General features: G+C 42.6%; 1 protein-coding gene across 4 annotated transcripts in view; it reads right to left on the reverse strand.

The window, feature by feature from the left end:
• Positions 1–6,254: 6,254 nt before the first annotated feature.
• LOC138442267 (endogenous retrovirus group K member 9 Env polyprotein-like) overlaps positions 6,255–16,949 on the reverse strand; it is a 125,121-nt gene continuing 114,426 nt past the window's right edge. Inside the window, exons 1-3 of one of the 4 annotated variants that reach the window (XM_069593377.1) lie at positions 14,196–14,256; positions 13,596–13,692; positions 6,255–8,427 (exon numbers count right to left, since the gene is read on the reverse strand). In XM_069593377.1, coding sequence (XP_069449478.1) covers positions 6,594–8,426 — 1,833 coding nt within the window. In that variant the 5' untranslated portion in view covers position 8,427; positions 13,596–13,692; positions 14,196–14,256 and the 3' untranslated portion in view covers positions 6,255–6,593. Of the gene's footprint in view, positions 8,428–12,258; positions 12,345–12,777; positions 12,869–13,595; positions 13,693–14,195; positions 14,257–16,949 lie in introns of those variants that run through there. The other 3 variants (XM_069593379.1, XM_069593378.1, XM_069593376.1) reach the window with 3 other exon arrangements.

Genomic DNA, 16,949 nt, shown 5'->3' on the forward strand with positions numbered 1-16,949 from the left:
GATTTCAGGTAGGTGAATAATGTAACTGGCTTTCATGCAAAAGACAGCAAGGCTGCCAGGGCTCCATGGGAGATCCTAGAGCCCAAATCACATTGTAAGGGCAGTCATTTCCATCAGCTCCAAGACATGGGAAGTTTCCCACTTGTGAGATCAAAGAAAGGATAACACTGTTCTGATTTCAAGAAGCAACTAGTACAGCTTTAGGAGACATCACGGTTCAGTTGAGTTCAGTTGCTCAGTCGTGTCCGACTCTTTGTGACCCCAAGGACTACAGTGCCCCCAAGTCCTTGGGGTCGAGGACTGCAGCGTGCCAGGCCTCCCTGTGCATCACCAACTCCCGGAGCTTACTCAAACTCATGTCCATCGAATCGGTGATGCCATCCAACCATCTCATCCTCTCTCGTCCCCTTCTCCTCCTGCCTTCAATCTTTCCCAGCATCAGAGTCTTTTCCAAAGAGTCAGTTCTTCACATCAGGTGGCCAAAACAGTGGAGTTTCAGCTTCAGCTACAGTGAGATTGTTGTGTTTGGGGTGGCCTTTCTGTATTCTGGCAGCTTGTGGTTCCTCTTTATTGTGGAGGTTCCTCACTGTGGCTGGGGTTTTGCAGGCGGCTTCTCAAGGTTTCCTGGTTAGGGAAGCTTGCGTCCATGTTCTGGTGGGTGGGGCTGGATTTCTCTCTGGAGTGGAATGAAGTGTCCAGTAGTGAGTTTTGAGATGACTGTGGGTTTGGTGTGACTTAGGGCAGCCTGTATATTGATGCTCGGGGCTATGTTCTTGCATTGCTAGAGAATTTGTGTGGTATGTCTTGCTCTGGAACTTGTTGGCTCTTGGGTGGTGCTTGGTTTCAGTGTAGGTACGAAGGCTTTGGATGAGCTCTTATCCATTAATGTTCCCTGGAGTCAGGAGTTCTCTGGTGTTCTCAGGATTTGGACTTAAGCCTCCTGCCTCTGGTTTTCAGTCTTATTCTTACAGTAGCCTCGAGACTTCTCTATCTGTACAGCACCAATGATAAAACATCTAGGTTAATGATGAAAAGCTTCTCCACAGTGAGGGACACCCGGAGAGGTTCACAGAGTGAGACGGAGAAGAGAAGAGGGAGGAGGGAGATAGAGTTGACCAGGAGAAGAAGAGGGGGACTCAAACGGGGAGAGTGCAAGCTAGCCAGTAGTCAATTCCCTGTGTGCTCTCCTCGGTCTGGACCCCTCAGAGAGATTCATGGAGTTACACAGAGAAGAGAAGAGAAGTAGGAGGAAGGAGACAGAGGTGACCGGGAGGAGAATAGAGGGATTCAAAAGGAGAGAGACAGATCCAGCCAGTAATCAGCTCCCTAAGTGTTCTCCACAGCCCGGGACACACAAAGAGATTCACAGAGTTGGGTAGGGAAGAGAAGGGTGAGGTGGAGATAGAAGTTACCTGGTGGAGAAAAAGGAGAGTGAAAAGGGGGGGGGAGCCATCAAGCCAGTAATCACACTCCCAACTAAAAATGGGTAGAGAAGATTGGGTTCCTAAAGGTACAAAATTGATAACAAATACCCAAAAGCACAGATTAAAAGTCTAGAGTTAATGTGACACTCCCCAAAATACAATATTTTAAAAAAAGTCACAAAAAATGATAAAAAATATATATATGTACTTTGATTACAAATAGGGTCCTTTTTCTGGAAGATAATAGTAGGTTATAAAAATGAAAATGAAGGGAGTACTAGAGGACTTAAAAATTAAGAAAAAAAATTTTTTAATGACAATGGTAAAAATATATCTAGGAATTTTTCTGGAGCTGTTGTGGGCAGTGTGGGGTTAATTCAGTTTCAGATAGTTCCTTGATCCAGCTTATACATCTCAAGATCTATAGGCCCCTTCCAATGTAGTCAGTGCTAACTACAAGGTTTGAATCTGTTGCACCTGTCATTTGCAGAGCGGTTCCCTCTGTTTATTTTAGCTTCTTCTGTTTGCTGGTCTCTTCAGTGTCTAATTTCCGCCCTGACATAGGGGATCGAAGGTGGTCACTCATTTAGGCTAACTGATTCAGTCGTGCTCTGGGCAGGTTGGAACACTGCAAACAAATATCACTGGCATATGCTCACAAGGTCCCGGCCGCACTGGGGTTGCCAACAAGAACTCTAACACCAACCAATGTACATAACGAAAGGTCCTTCTAGACCTGAAAATAAAAGTACAGGGCTTAATGTCTATTTTGCTTTCCGTCTATGCTTATAGACGAGCTGGACATACACCTTTGTAACAACTGATAGAGCTTTCTTCCTAAGAGTATTCTTATTAAAGCTGAACAATGCATGAATACATTTGGAATATATGAATACCTGTGGGTAGCTTAGAAATAAAAGAATCAGGTTAAGAGTAGGGAAACCAGGGTGCATAAAGCAACTCACCCCATATAAACATGTATTTTTTTAAACATTTGCACATATTAATTAGGAGATTCTCTTCCTGAATTTAAGAATGCATTTGCTTTCTTCATTATCTCCTTTTAAAATGATGGCAGTATGAATCGCAGGGCAGGAGGAGCCTAATGCCATTTTGATGGCATTCCTCTAGGAATGTACACCTTCTGGAGGCTGCAAAAGCAAATGGAGAATGGGGGTCGAGTCTGCTTGGGGGGAGGTGACTGATGTCTAGGCTGCCTTAGGCCCTTTGAAGGATGGAAATGACCTTTATTAAGGCTGCTATGTGCCATGTCTTGTGATGAGTAGTACCTGATGTTATGTAGTCCAGTGAGGTGTAAGTAGCATCATTTCTGTTAAGTCTGAGCAAAGTGAAGCTCAAAGACTTTTAGGCAACTTATCCAATTAAGAGGCAGAATAGGAGCCTTCTAGTTCTCTCACCCAGCACCACAAGTGGTTCAGTCCCTTGAAAGGACATGGTGATGTACTCACTATGTCTCAGAACAGACAAGAGGATGGGCATTTTAAAATATTTGGTTACATTCTCCTGTTGATTTTTCTACAACTTGGCTCCTCTGTTGACTTCTTTAGCTGGATATTTAAGCAGGTTATTTAAGGAAATATTAAGCAGGTTTATTGAGCAAATACCAGGGAAACATGCTTAGCTGGGCATGAGAAACTCTGAACTCCATTTCTCATTGCTGATCACTCTTTCTTTGAAAAGCCCTTCATCTGCATTCCTTTGACAAGGGCTGTTGGTAGTTAACATTCATCTTTGGGTTAGCTGAGTAAGGTGTTACAGACAAATGGCCAACTGTAATCCTACCAAGTAGTCTGCATTTAATGACTACTTCCCAAGGACCCTGAGGGCAGGAAGTCATCCCTGGAGCTGACTGAGGTGTGTGGCCTCCCAGAGGAGAGGTCCAAAGACTGACTGAAAAGCAGGATGAGGCAGGATGTCTCATGAAAGGCGATTCTTTTGATGGGAGAAATTTGGGCATGACTGGTGTTCAGAAAGCCAAAGAGGTCATTGAACCGAGGAAGGAAACTTACTACAAAAGTAAATGATAACCAAATGCTGCTTGATATGAATATTAAATATTTTGCTTTTAAAATGTGATCTGATACCAGAATCCACTGATAATACTTACCATTAGGAAATCTGTATAACTACAGCTTAAGTGCCTCATGACACAGGGCAAAGGGAATAGTTAGCACTGTCTGGGGAGTACTGTCACAGGGAGAATCACCCCTGAGTCTGATCACGCCTCTAGGTTTGCAGAATATGGGGAAGAAGAACATGTTAACACCACAAGGATGCAATTAGCCTGTTTCAGAGTGTGGGGAATTCTATATAACAAATGGTTCAGTTTCTCTCTTTCAGCCTCTGCCATGAACATGCTGCTGAATGTAACTGGTGGAAATAGGCTAAATAAGCTAAAGTACTACTACTGAAAATCTCTCTTCTACATTTGATTCAGACAAGAAGACAGTTAATAAGAGTTCTGTCAAAACCTCGGCCTTTTGGTGTAGCTCCAGGACTCGCGAGGACAACCAACACCCACCTCTACCACCCAGAAAGCAAAAACAGCTCTTTGGAGCTCCTCTTGAAGCTGTATGTGATAATGACACCCTGCCCACCCCAATTCTGGTAGGTCTTCTTTTGGTTTTGGTAACCTTCCTGAGGAGGGGAGTTCGCAGAGATCAAGTGTTCTCTTCCCAATCTACTCCACATGAAGAAGTCTGGCTTTGTCCGATAAGTTTCACAATGTTATTTCAAAGAAAAAGATCTGATTTAGGTACTGCAGTGTCAGAAGGCAAATACAAGATGAAAAGTTACTCTCATCCATTCCACTGATTTCAACAAAGACCATCTATACCAGCTCAGACCAGTTAACGTGGGCTCTTTGAAGTAAGGCAGTTAGAGAAGGCGAGGCTGAGAAAAACGATGACACCTGGCACCTTACAAATCACCTTTAATGAGGCGAGACGGGGCAGCAGTCAGATTAGGGAGCTGCTGCCCTTACCCAAGAAGAGGAAGTCTATGTAGGCATGCATGTGGAAAGCTACTGTCTTAAGGGCGCCCATTCTTCTGCAAGGTTATTCAGAGTAGTTATCTCTTAAACATCTGGGGCAAGGAATTTTGGAGATCGGCCAGAGGCTGGGACCGGGTGGGAGCCGGGCATAATCAACCCTATGTCCATTTTTTTCTTTGGGTGAGAGAGCTCTTGGTTTTGCATAGAATGGTGGGGAGGACCTGGAGGGGAGTTTAACTCCAGGCTATGTTGAGCCCTGTAACTTTCCTCAGACTCTGTGTGTAAGAAGCTCTGAGAGTCCACCTCATCCTCACATTGTCTCCTGGTCTCCTCCCTTGAAATCCACACTAGTCTCAAGTCTCCTTCAGCTGAGTCTGCTCGCCCTATGACTCAAAATGTCTCACACGGATTTGATATGTAACTCAAGTGTTTAAGCATAAAGTAGGCATCCTCTGGCAAAGATGAATCCTTTGATCCTGCCAGAATGTGTCAAAAGAGAGTCACAGAGTTTGGACTGTGTATTGAACTGGAGTAGTGTATTGAAGTGTAAGCATTAACTCTTGTTCACTGTCCACTCTCTCTCCAAGCACTACACTAGATGCAGGGAATTGTATGCTATATATGGAGAAATTTATCATACCAGTTATGTGCTAGCTACTACCCCAGACCTTGCGCTTTCACAGAAAATTTAGGCAGTAGCCATGACTATCACCACCCTCACTTCATAAAAGAAAAACAAAAGAGCCTCACCCAAGAATGTGCTATGCCCACAGTCACACAGTGGATGAGGAGCATAACAGATTCCACAATCCTTGAAACACCTAGCTCCAATATCTGTTATCTCTCTAACTTTGCAGACAGCAGAGGACATGAAAATACAGGAAAAGGAACTAGAAAGGCTGATGAGAAAGGAATGAGATCAGAGGAGGAGGAGCCTGATTAAGCCTGAGGTTGAGGGGAGGGAATACAGGAAACAGGAATGAATGGGGTGGACAGTCCCTGGAAGGGGAATAAACAAATGGCGCATGAATATGGCAAAAAGATTTCCACACTCAGGGAAGAGCATCTATAATAGGGAATAATGAGAAAGCAGCGGTGAAGGAGGAGAGGGTGACTCCTCAAAGGCCTCAAAGCAGAGACAGTTAATACAGTAAATTCACTGAAACAGAAAATCTGACTACACAAGTGTTTAAAATGTTTCAGTGTATGACTCAAATCGATTGTTGGGTAGGAAATATATTTACAGACACTGAAGTAAAAATTTCAAATTGACTTGGGTGCTGTTCTAGAACTGTACCCTCATATACCACAACTCTGTCAAAACAGGAGCAAGCTTGTGCTCTGGGCTTCTAGATAGGAAATGTCCCACAGTTTTCTTCTCTTTCCTTCCCTATAGGAGATGCTTTCCTTTATCAATCAAAAAGGGCCGTTCACAGAAGGCATCTTCAGAAAACCAGCCAGTATAAAATCCGCAATAGCCCTGAAGGAGAAACTAAACGCTGGACACAAAGTTAACTTGGATGATGAATCCATTCTCGTAGTATCGTCGGTCTTAAAGGTAAGGAAAGCTTGAGCATCGTCCACACACAGAGTCAGTCTAAAGCTGTATGACTGGTCCTTCACTATGAATGCCCAAGAAGCATAATAGGCATAAGAGAGGAAGGATCTGAAACGTGGAAAACACTTCACAAAGTCAAAAGTGAAGGAAGGTACCTCAAATGTTATGAGCCCTGCCGCGGCCAGCACAAGCAAGAGTCGCACCTGCACAGGGAGAGAACGGAGCGTCCCCGCTAAGAAAATCAGAGAGAGACAAAAGATGGGGTTGAGAGGATCAGCCCCAAATGGCTGATACCTTGCTTTATTGTGCTGCGGTATATATAGGGTAAAGTACGTGACTTAAGGCACTCACAAGGTTGTTTTTTAATCTCAGGATACAATCACCAGACCCTTACCATTGTATACAGAACACAATCAGAATATCTATCTTCTATGAAATATACACAATAAGATAATCTATCTTCTATGAAATGTTGCCGAAACCAAACATCTTGGAGCCTTAAGGGTTATAAAAACTCTTGAGGGTGGCGGGACAGGGAGCTTAGGCACGTGTCCTAGGGCCCGGCATACCTGCCAGGGAGCTCCCAAGACTTAACCCTTCACGGGTCGTCCCCCGCAGCTCCCCTCTCTTTATTTTTTAAAAGCTCCATAAGATGTTGGTGTTGCAACATGTTTTTATGTATTAAAACCCTCATATGTAAAAATTCTTTAACAATGCTACGAATAAGGCAAGGAGCTAAACAAATTATGATAAGCACAACTGTCAGAACCGCGCCCATAGCAATTATACTTCGCCACAGTGAATGAAGGCTAGGAAAGTTAGAAAATAAATTTTGTAAAAAATTATCGACGGTATCAGCTATATTCAAAGTAGCTTTTGGAGAAATTTCGATGTCAAGAATTTCATTATGCAGTTGTAAAAGATCTAAAGAAACATTAGTATTAAACCAAATTCCTTGCAGATGTTTTTTCACCTTATCCCACGGAAAGTCAGAAGTATTGTAAGGCTTTTTTGTAACACAAATCCATTTATAATTAGCATGGCATTGAATTTTCACGCGAAAATTAATGCTCTGAACTTGTTCTCCTAAAACTCTAACTACATCATATAAAGCTGATAATCTATCTTCTATTTTTTTATCTATATCTTCTTGAGTTCCCATTACTTTAGTAACATTATATGACAAGGAATCTACAGTATGAGCAGCTTGAATGGATTGTGCTAAAGATACAGAAGCAGTAACAGCAGTTGCTATAAGGGTGATTAAAGACATTATACCCAGAATAATCAGGCTCAGACCTCTTTTAGGACGGCTAAGAGCCGTATTAATGCGTTGTAACAATTCTAAAGCAGTCTCATCATACCATTCTTCAGTTATTTCAACAGGTAACATTACAAAAGCAGGTTGTTTTACTATTATAACTTGTTCTCCTTTGGCTACACCTCTAATGCAATTAGTAAGTATGCAATTAGAACAATTTAAATGATAAATATTCAATGACAGTGTTATTTCCATATGGCCTTGTATCAACATGAATGGGTAAGGAACACAAGCTCGGGGATATAAAAATCCTGTAACTCCCACATCACCATATTTACTCCCACTAATATTGGGCTGTAAATATAGACTATTGCCATGACCAAAAGCAGCCAAATGTTTCCATAGTTCTGTCTGATATATAGGAGCAGTGTTTACAGAAAAAATGGGTGGATGCTGTCCTCGATATTCGGGGAAATCAGGTGTTCCTCCAGGTGCCCAGTCCCATAAAAGGGTGGTATTGGCATTGTTGATGTTATACACCGATGCAATTCGTGCTCGACATAAAGTCCAAGGAGTGTCTATTCCTATGCCGATGCTTAAATGTTTGTCACAAAACGGAATGTCGAGGGGTCCGGTTCCGTCACGGTACGATCTCTTTCCGGTTTTTTCATCAATGCCTGAAATAGTCACTCGAGGATAGGATATATCAGCTGACACCTGTATACAATGAGGATGCTGTGATTGATAAGAAAAGCACATAGGGTATTGAGTAGTAAGACCATAAAAGGAGATATTGGCTTGCTGAGGAGAAATGTGAATATCTGATTTTCCTCCTAAAAGACTTGTATCATTAACATATACAGGTACTGTTTCTTTATCCCATCCTAAGGATTGAATCATAGGCGGATCAGGAATGTATGCCCAAAAAGCCGCAGCCGCCCCGTTTTGTACCCGCTGTAACAATAATAACAAGATCAGTATATTAGTAGGTGTCACTGGAGGTTGTACATGAGCCTCATTCCAAGCATATCGCATCAGCGCCTCAATTTGCCTCTGAGTAGGCAGCTCACTCGTGGGCTCGCTCAGTGTCATGCGTTGCATTTGATGTGTCAGGGAGTTCCTCTGCCGCGCGTACCAGCCTTTCCGGAATCCAGCGCGGCGCTTCGGCATCCTGTGGAAAAACACAAACATGCCCTCGTCCCCATATTAGTACAGGGTCTGGCCCATACCACAGATTGGTAAGTGGATCCTTCCATCGTACAAGTGGTTTTTTGCATGAGGATCGTTCTCCCCAAAAACGCTGGGCTGCTGAATTGCCTTCTGCGTCTAAAGTTAAAAAATTTAAAACATAAAGAGCATGGTTTAAGGCGTTATGCGGTGAGGGGCTATACAGTTCATTCCCCTTTTTTTGTTTTAATAATTGATGTTTAAGGCGTTGATGGGCTCGTTTCACAATACCTTGTCCCTGTGGATTATAAGGAATTCCTGTTTTATGATGAATTTGGAAAGAAAGACAAAAACGTTGAAAAGAACGGCTAGTATAACCAGGTCCATTATCTGTTTTAAGGGTTTGTGGGATTCCTGAAGTAGAAAAGCAAAACAGCAAATGTTGAATACAGTGACGTGTCGATTCTCCAGTGTGAAGGGAGGCCATGAGAAAATTGGAAAAAGTGTCAATAGAGACATGAACATATTTAAGACGCCCAAATTGAGGAATGTGAGTAACATCTGTTTGCCAGAGGTGATTAGGGCGTAAACCTCGAGGGTTGACACCATATTGAGGAAGAACAAAGAATTGAGGACAAGTAGAGCAAGATTTAACAATTTGCCGTGCAGCTTCACGGGAAATTTTAAATTGCAACCGTAAAGAATGACTATTTTGGTGATGTAAATCATGGGACTTTCGGGCTGCATCAATAGCTGATTGAAAAAACACTTGTTTAGTAAGAACGTCCGCAGTGTGATTGCCTTGTACCAGGGCACCAGGAAGGGTGGAATGTGCACGAATATGTCCAAAGAAACAGGGGTGTTGGCGGCAATGGAGAACCTGTTGAATCAATGTAAATAAGTTAAGAACTTCAGGAGAGGTGGTGCCGATAATTGGAACAGTTTCAATCATCTGTAAGGCACCGACCACATAGGAGCTGTCTGTAAATAAATTGAAGGAAGTAGGTACAGTTAGCAACGCTTGGTGGACTGCAAATAATTCCACAACTTGAGCAGAAGAAAAACTGGTTTGTGCGTAATAGGTTTGATGGTTAATGATTAAAGCTGCAGTTCCATTAGAAGATCCATCTGTAAATATAAGTGTCGCTTCGGGAATAGGTTGTCGGCGAACTATTTTTGGAAAAATAAAGGCATGAGAGCTAGCAAATTGTAACAATTTATCAGAAGGGTAATGATGAGTAATCCGTCCCGGGTAATTTGCAAAAGCTATAGACCAATTATCTGAAAATTGAAAAAGCCAATCTTGTTGTTCTAAAGCATAAGGAACACAAATGAAGGGGGGTTCCATACCAAAATATTGGATGGCCTCGTGACGTCCCTTTGCTACAATTTTTGCAACAAGTTCATAGTAAGGGAGCAGATGTTTAGTTGGAGTAGCAGACAAATATATCCATCGCAAAGGTTTATCTTGATAGAGAACCCCTGTGGGTGCTCGGGGGGTAGGAAGTATATACAAACCCCATGATTGTTGGTAATCACAATAAGTAATCTGTTGTTGTCTAATAGCTTCTTCTATTGATTGTAAAGCTGTTCGTCCTTCTAAAGAAAGTGTTCGGGGTGACGCAGGATCAGAGTCACCTTTAAGGATGTCAAATAATGGCTGCAAGGTATAAGTGGGTAATTTTAAATAAGGACGTATCCAATTAATGTCTCCTAAAAGTTTTTGAAAGTCATTTAGAGTTTTTAAATGGTCAGTCTGTAATTTTACTAATTGGGTATTATAAACGCGAGGATATAAGGAGAAACCCAAATAATTATAAGGAAAATGAGTCTGAATTTTTTCATCAGCAATAACAAGACCATTAAGGCTTAAATGTTGTTTTAGAATCGAAAAAGCTTGATACAATAGATGTTCGTCAGCATGAGCTAGTAATATGTCATCCATATAATGAACCAAATATAGCTGAGGAAAACGTTGACGAACCGGAGCTATTGCTGTAGCAACAAATTTTTGGCACAGCGTAGGGCTATTAGTCATTCCTTGCGGGAGAACTCTCCATTGATAGCGTTGCATAGGCTCTTTAAAATTAACAGAGGGTAAACTGAAAGCAAATCTTTTGCAATCTTGAGGTGCAAGAGGAATAGTGTAAAAACAATCTTTTAAATCTATAACAATGATATAGGATTTATCAGGTATAGCAGAAGGAGTGGGCAACCCAGGTTGTAGGGCTCCCATATGCATCATTGTTTCATTTACCTTACGAAGATCTTGTAGCAATCTCCATTTCCCAGACTTCTTTTTAATAACAAAAATTGGGGAATTCCAAGCAGAGGTAGAGGGTTCAATATGCCCAAGTCTCAGCTGTTCCTGCACCAGCTGTTGTGCGGCAGAAAGTTTTTCCTGTGTTAGGGGCCACTGATCGACCCATACCGGTTCCTCAGATTTCCAATCAATAGGATCGGCATGTGTCACAGGAGAATCAGAGGTCCCTAGGGAAAACACCCCAAGCCTTTTCGGTCTTGATTAGATTTTAAATCAAGGGGCAAAATGATGCCTTGATGTTGTTTACCTAAACCTTGATTTGGAAGTAAGCCCTGATCTAACATCAAATCTGTCACAGTGGGTGAAGGACTATATAAATAAACACCCATTTTGCTTAATATATCACGCCCCCATAGATTAACTGGAAGATAGGGCAGAATATAAGGTTTAAATTGGCCTGTATGTCCGTCCTTATCCGTCCAAGTAAGAAGGGACGAACTTTGTTCTGGATTGGTAGTTTGGCCAATACCCTGGAGAGTGGAAATAGCCATCTGTTTTGGCCATGTAGTAGGCCAATATTTATCAGAAATAACACTAATATCGGCCCCTGTATCAAGCACTCCGCGGAAAAGCTTACCATCAATGCGTAGCTCAAGTTCTGGTCGTGCCTCGGTAACATTTTGCACCCAAAAGGCGTCAGAGGACCCGAAACCTTTATCTTGACGGTCTCGGTTAATTGTTTTTCCTTGTATGACTAATGGAACTAAAAGAAGTTGAGCTATACGCTGTCCTGCATTGATCACAATAATTTTGTTAGGAGCGGAGGCTAATATTTTTATCTCTCCTGTATAATCAGAGTCAATCACACCAGGATGAATAAGTATTCCTTTTAAAGACGCACTGCTGCGCCCTAAAAGCAGTCCAGCTGTCCCTGGAGGTAAAGGCCCAAACACTCCTGTGGCAAGGGTTTGGACCCCCATCTCGGGAGTTAATACTGTGTAGGAGGTGGCACAGAGGTCCAATCCCGCGCTGCCTCTTGTGGCTCGACAGAGGTCTGCAATGGTCCTTTTGGAACCTGCAGTGTTGCCCCATAACATTGTTTCGGGGCCAGGGGCTGGCCCCTCACCCAGTTTCCCGAAACCGGGGGCAAAGGATTACCTTGAACATCCGTTTTGGAATGGCAATCCCGCGCCCAATGCTTTCCTTTTTTACAGCGTGGGCACAAATTAGGAGTGTTAACAGGGCTTTGTTGTTTTTGAGGGCACACTGCAGCCCGATGGCCAGGCTGACCACAAACAAAGCAACCCGAATTACCTGACTTTTGAAGTCCTTTCTTGTTCCGGGCTTGCTGCTGAAAAAGTACCTCTTTTATGCTTTTTCCTTGTAATGCTGCTTCCATAGCAATGCCTTGCATGTAGGAGGGTCCAATGTCAGCACAAATGCGAATAAAATCAGACAGATCTCCTTTTTTTCGATAAGGTCTTAAAGCAGCTTGACAAGCAGAGTTAGCGTTTTCAAAAGCCAATTGTTTTGCCAATACCATCCCAGCCTTTTCATCTGACATTATCTTACCTATAGTATCTAAAAGTCGTGCCACGAAGTCCTGGTAAGGCTCATCAGGTCCCTGCCGGACTTTTGAAAGATCCTCTGTCTTAGTACTGGAGCTAGGAAGTTTTTTCCATGCCTGCCGAGCCGCATTTGATATTTGTGCATATGCACCAGGTAAGAAATTAAGTTGAGTATCAGTAGCCTGGTAAGGGCCTTCACCAATCAACATTTCATAGGAGGTCTGTATACCTTGCTGTCGGTTAACATCAGCTATACGAGCACACTGTTCAAAAAATTCAGATTTCCATAATAAATAATCTCCCCCTGAGAGACATGCCCTAGCTGTCTGCTTCCAATCATTTGGAGGTAAAGCTTGAGTACCCAAATTTTCTATCATAGCAATGGTGAATGGAGCGGTAGGACCATATTGTGAGCAAGCAATCTTTAACTCTTTCAGTTGTTTAAAAGGCAGTGATTCATAATAACGCTGGTTGTTATTTTCAAAGACAGGAAAAGCAAGAGAAAAATCAGAGACAACCTCACCAAGTCGCTGTGCCTGTCTCAATGCCTTTTGCAGCGGAGACATGTTCTCAGACGGTGGAGGGGGCCCTGGAGGGGGATCGAGACCAGCCACAACAGAAGGAGCATAAGCAGGGGGAAGAGGCGGAGCAGAAGGAGATTTGGCATTGTTACTAGGAAGCTTGATTCCTGCGTTCTGTAAAGCAATAGTGAGGTTTTTAAAACATTCAACCAATTCATCTTTAGATGTTAACGCCCCTTTTTCTTGTGCTAAAAAACCCCAATCTTCTTGATGGTATTTAGCAGCTTCTTCGTCTAATTCTGCCTCATCTGTGGATGAAAGTAAATCATCATTATCCGAAGGACGCAATAAGTTAGAAAACGGAGGGTCGCTTTTAACCCCCTCGGGAACAGCATATCTGGGTTCCGAATCAGGAACATGGAGAGGATCTTCTTCCTGTTTTAATAAATTTCCTAAACGTTTTAATTCATCATTATCAAAGTCCAGGCAGTCACGAATTAGTGTCCAAAAGGATAAAGTTTCGACAGGGATTTTTTCAGGGCCATGTAACGTATAATGAGTCCGAATTTGTTCCCCTACCTTCTTCCATGTCTCTAAATTTACTGTACCTTCTCTGGGGAACCAAGGGCAAACTTCCTCGATGAATGAAAGAAAATTGATTAATTTAGGTTTAGAAACAGTAATTCCCCTATGTTTTAACATTACAGATAACATATGCACAAACAACTGGCGACTATGCGTCTGTCCCATATTTATACTCTCAACTATATACCTTACTACTCCTCCTCAATTTAATTCACTTGTGTACTCATATACTCACTCTTTTCAATCAATAAGAGTAGTGGCGAGGAGAACTGTCGAGCTCGAGCCCCACGTTGGGCGCCACCTGCCGCGGCCAGCACAAGCAAGAGTCGCACCTGCACAGGGAGAGAACGGAGCGTCCCCGCTAAGAAAATCAGAGAGACAAAAGATGGGGTTGAGAGGATCAGCCCCAAATGGCTGATACCTTGCTTTATTGTGCTGCGGTATATATAGGGTAAAGTACGTGACTTAAGGCACTCACAAGGTTGTTTTTTAATCTCAGGATACAATCACCAGACCCTTACCATTGTATACAGAACACAATCAGAATATCTATCTTCTATGAAATATACACAATAAGATAATCTATCTTCTATGAAATGTTGCCGAAACCAAACATCTTGGAGCCTTAAGGGTTATAAAAACTCTTGAGGGTGGCGGGACAGGGAGCTTAGGCACGTGTCCTAGGGCCCGGCATACCTGCCAGGGAGCTCCCAAGACTCAACCCTTCACGGGTCGTCCCCCGCAAGCCCCATACATTAGATATATTCCTTTTTCATTGCACATCTTGGCTCCTGAACACCCCATGAAGAAGAAGAATAAATTTCAAAATACCCGCCTACCACGTTGATCGTTTACCAAACAAGCTTCCAGCTTTGGATGACTTCCTCATCAGCTTCCTAATGAAGGCAACATTTCCAAAATAAAATTCATATTAAGCTTTTGGAAACAGTTAACAGAAGTAACTTCCAGGTGGCTCAGACAGTGAAGAATCTGCCTGCGATGCAAGAAACCTGGGTTTGATCCCTGGGTTGGAAGGATCCCCTGGAACAGGGACTGGCATACGACTCCAGTCGTATGGACGGAGGAGTCTGGCAGGTTATAGTTTATGAGGGGGCCCAGAACTGGACACGGCTGTGGCAAGTGAGCATGGATGCAAGACAGATGTTTACTCACTATGGTAAACTCATGAGTGTGTGTGTTAGTCGCCTAGTCGCATCCGACTCTCTGTGATCCCATTGACTGTAGCCCAGCAGACTCCTCTGTCCATGCAACCCTCCAGGCAAGAATCCTAGAGTGGGTTGCCATGCTCGACTCCAGGGGATCTTCCTGCCAGGGATCGAACCTGCCTCTCTTGCATCTCCTGCATTGGCAGGCAGGTTCTTTACCACTAGCCCCACCTTGGAAGCCCATTTCTCTTACAATGAACCAAACAATGCTCTGATCACTTCGAAAATCTCTGATCACTTCATCATCCTTCCTTCCCCTGTCTCTCAATGGTTTTTACTTTAAAATTAGTGTAGGGATGACTCCACCATTTGTTCCCCATTTTCCTCCTTTTCTCTCCCTTCCCATCTTTAACAACCTTTGTTAATATCTGTACGTTTTATCCACCGCCCAAGGTTACAGTTACATGGTAACCAGTTTTACTATATGCCCCATCTTATAAATCTAATTTTTAAAGTGAGTCCAACAGTCAAAATCAGTTTAGAATTTGGAAAAGTTCCATCGATTTATACAAAAAATAGACTGAGGTTGAAATGATACAGCTAAATCACAAGCGTGTAGTTAAATTTCTACCAGGGCGATAACAGAACAGAAAAAAAAAATTAATCAATCCATCTTTGAATCTGTTAGCAGCTATGAACAAAAATATATTGATGTAGTAATAACTATAAACAGGTTCAAAATTATGTTAGAAACTAAATAACATGTGGTGTTTCCTTGTCCCCTGTTAATGTTCGATTGTATGATAATAGCAACAGTACAGATATGACTTAGAGGTGAGCCCTAGTACACTTGCATCATCATAATACACACTAGGGATGCAAATAGCAAGTAGAGTGCTACCCTGTATAAGGTGCACACTTGGAACTGATTTGATTTGTGAGCAGGTGTTACTAGGCTCTTGCCTGTTTCCATGCTATAAGCGTACAGGTCTTAGACAATCTCAAAGCTTTCTCTTCCTAAAGTTGATTGATCTTGGTGGGGAATCAAACTTTGCACCTTCGGCCTTGAGAATACCATATGTCCAAGCAACCACAGAGTTGCTCTGAATTAGAAGTGAATATCATCAGAACCACATTGAGTTTTCCATTAAACTATCTATAAACAGAGGGCCAATAGCAAATAGCCACGGCATATTCTGTATGAGTCATGTCCTGGCTTAAGCACAAAGGGCCTGCTGCACACCCCCAGACTCCCAGAAGCCAAAGCCAGATGAGATGGTTGAATGGCATCACCAACTCGATGGACATGAATCTGAACAAGACCCAGGTGTTGGTGATGGACAGGAAAGCCTGGTGTGCAGTGCATGGGGTCGCAAAGAGTAGGACAGGACTGAACGGCTGAACTGAAATGGAGTGCTTCCTCCCTCCCAATACACTGTGGACACTCCATAAGAAGCATAGAGAAAACCTAATGACCATGATTGGGTACTGTATACCAATCACAAGAAAAAGTATGAGAGGACTGAGACTCTGTACGTTATCTTCATACTCTATCCTCAGTACTCAAAGGAATGCCGGACAGAAACAGCAGCTCAGTAAGTACTGAAACAAGTGAACACTGACGGGATTATAATCATGACAGTTGCCGTAGAAACACTGCCTGAAGCAGATACTCTTCAGAGAAGTCAGGCTGTATATTAAGACCAGTGGAAGCAAGTTGTGCCTTTGAAACTGGCAAGGCAATGCAATCATTTCCCCTCAGGCTTGCACAACAGTTTACAACTTCATCCATTTTCATAGGCCCCATTCTATCATATTAAGACTTGGTCACCAGGATAAACTTTCCAGGCCTCCACTTAGGAAGCTTACATTTGCAGATTCTATCCCACAGGTGTGAAGTTGCCATGTATGTAAATTTTCAGCTTCCTCTTTGGGGAGGATATATTCCATTCAAAGAGTTGTAAGGGTAACGTGTAGTTTACCCATTGGGGCTTTTGGTTTATTACTAACACCTGCTGCTTAAAAGTCTGTAGAACTGAACTTTTATATGTTTTTTTTTTTTTTTAAGAAAAAGATCGAAGCGATTTCCATACTAGCTTTTTCCCAAAGAGCACACATACCTCCGGTTTCTCTTAATATGTGTATAAGAGCATGTAGGGGTGTAGTCTTGTTTTATTTCAGAACTTCTCTTTCTTGAATTCAGAGCAAGCACTGTGTCTGAAGTAAACAAACAAAATGGGTATGTGCATTTCTTTTCAGGAAACGAATAGGATTTCGGGTGAGTTATCACCAGACCTTGCCAGTTTGTACTATTGTGTTAACATGTACACAAAGAGTAAGCTCCAGGTGATAGAAGGAGCTTTAGCCTCATTCTCACCACAGCCTAGACTCTACTTTTAGGCTTCTAATTTTAGCTGGGGAAA

Source organism: Ovis canadensis, chromosome 6 (assembly GCF_042477335.2).
Source record: "Ovis canadensis isolate MfBH-ARS-UI-01 breed Bighorn chromosome 6, ARS-UI_OviCan_v2, whole genome shotgun sequence".
NCBI lineage: Eukaryota > Metazoa > Chordata > Mammalia > Artiodactyla > Bovidae > Ovis > Ovis canadensis.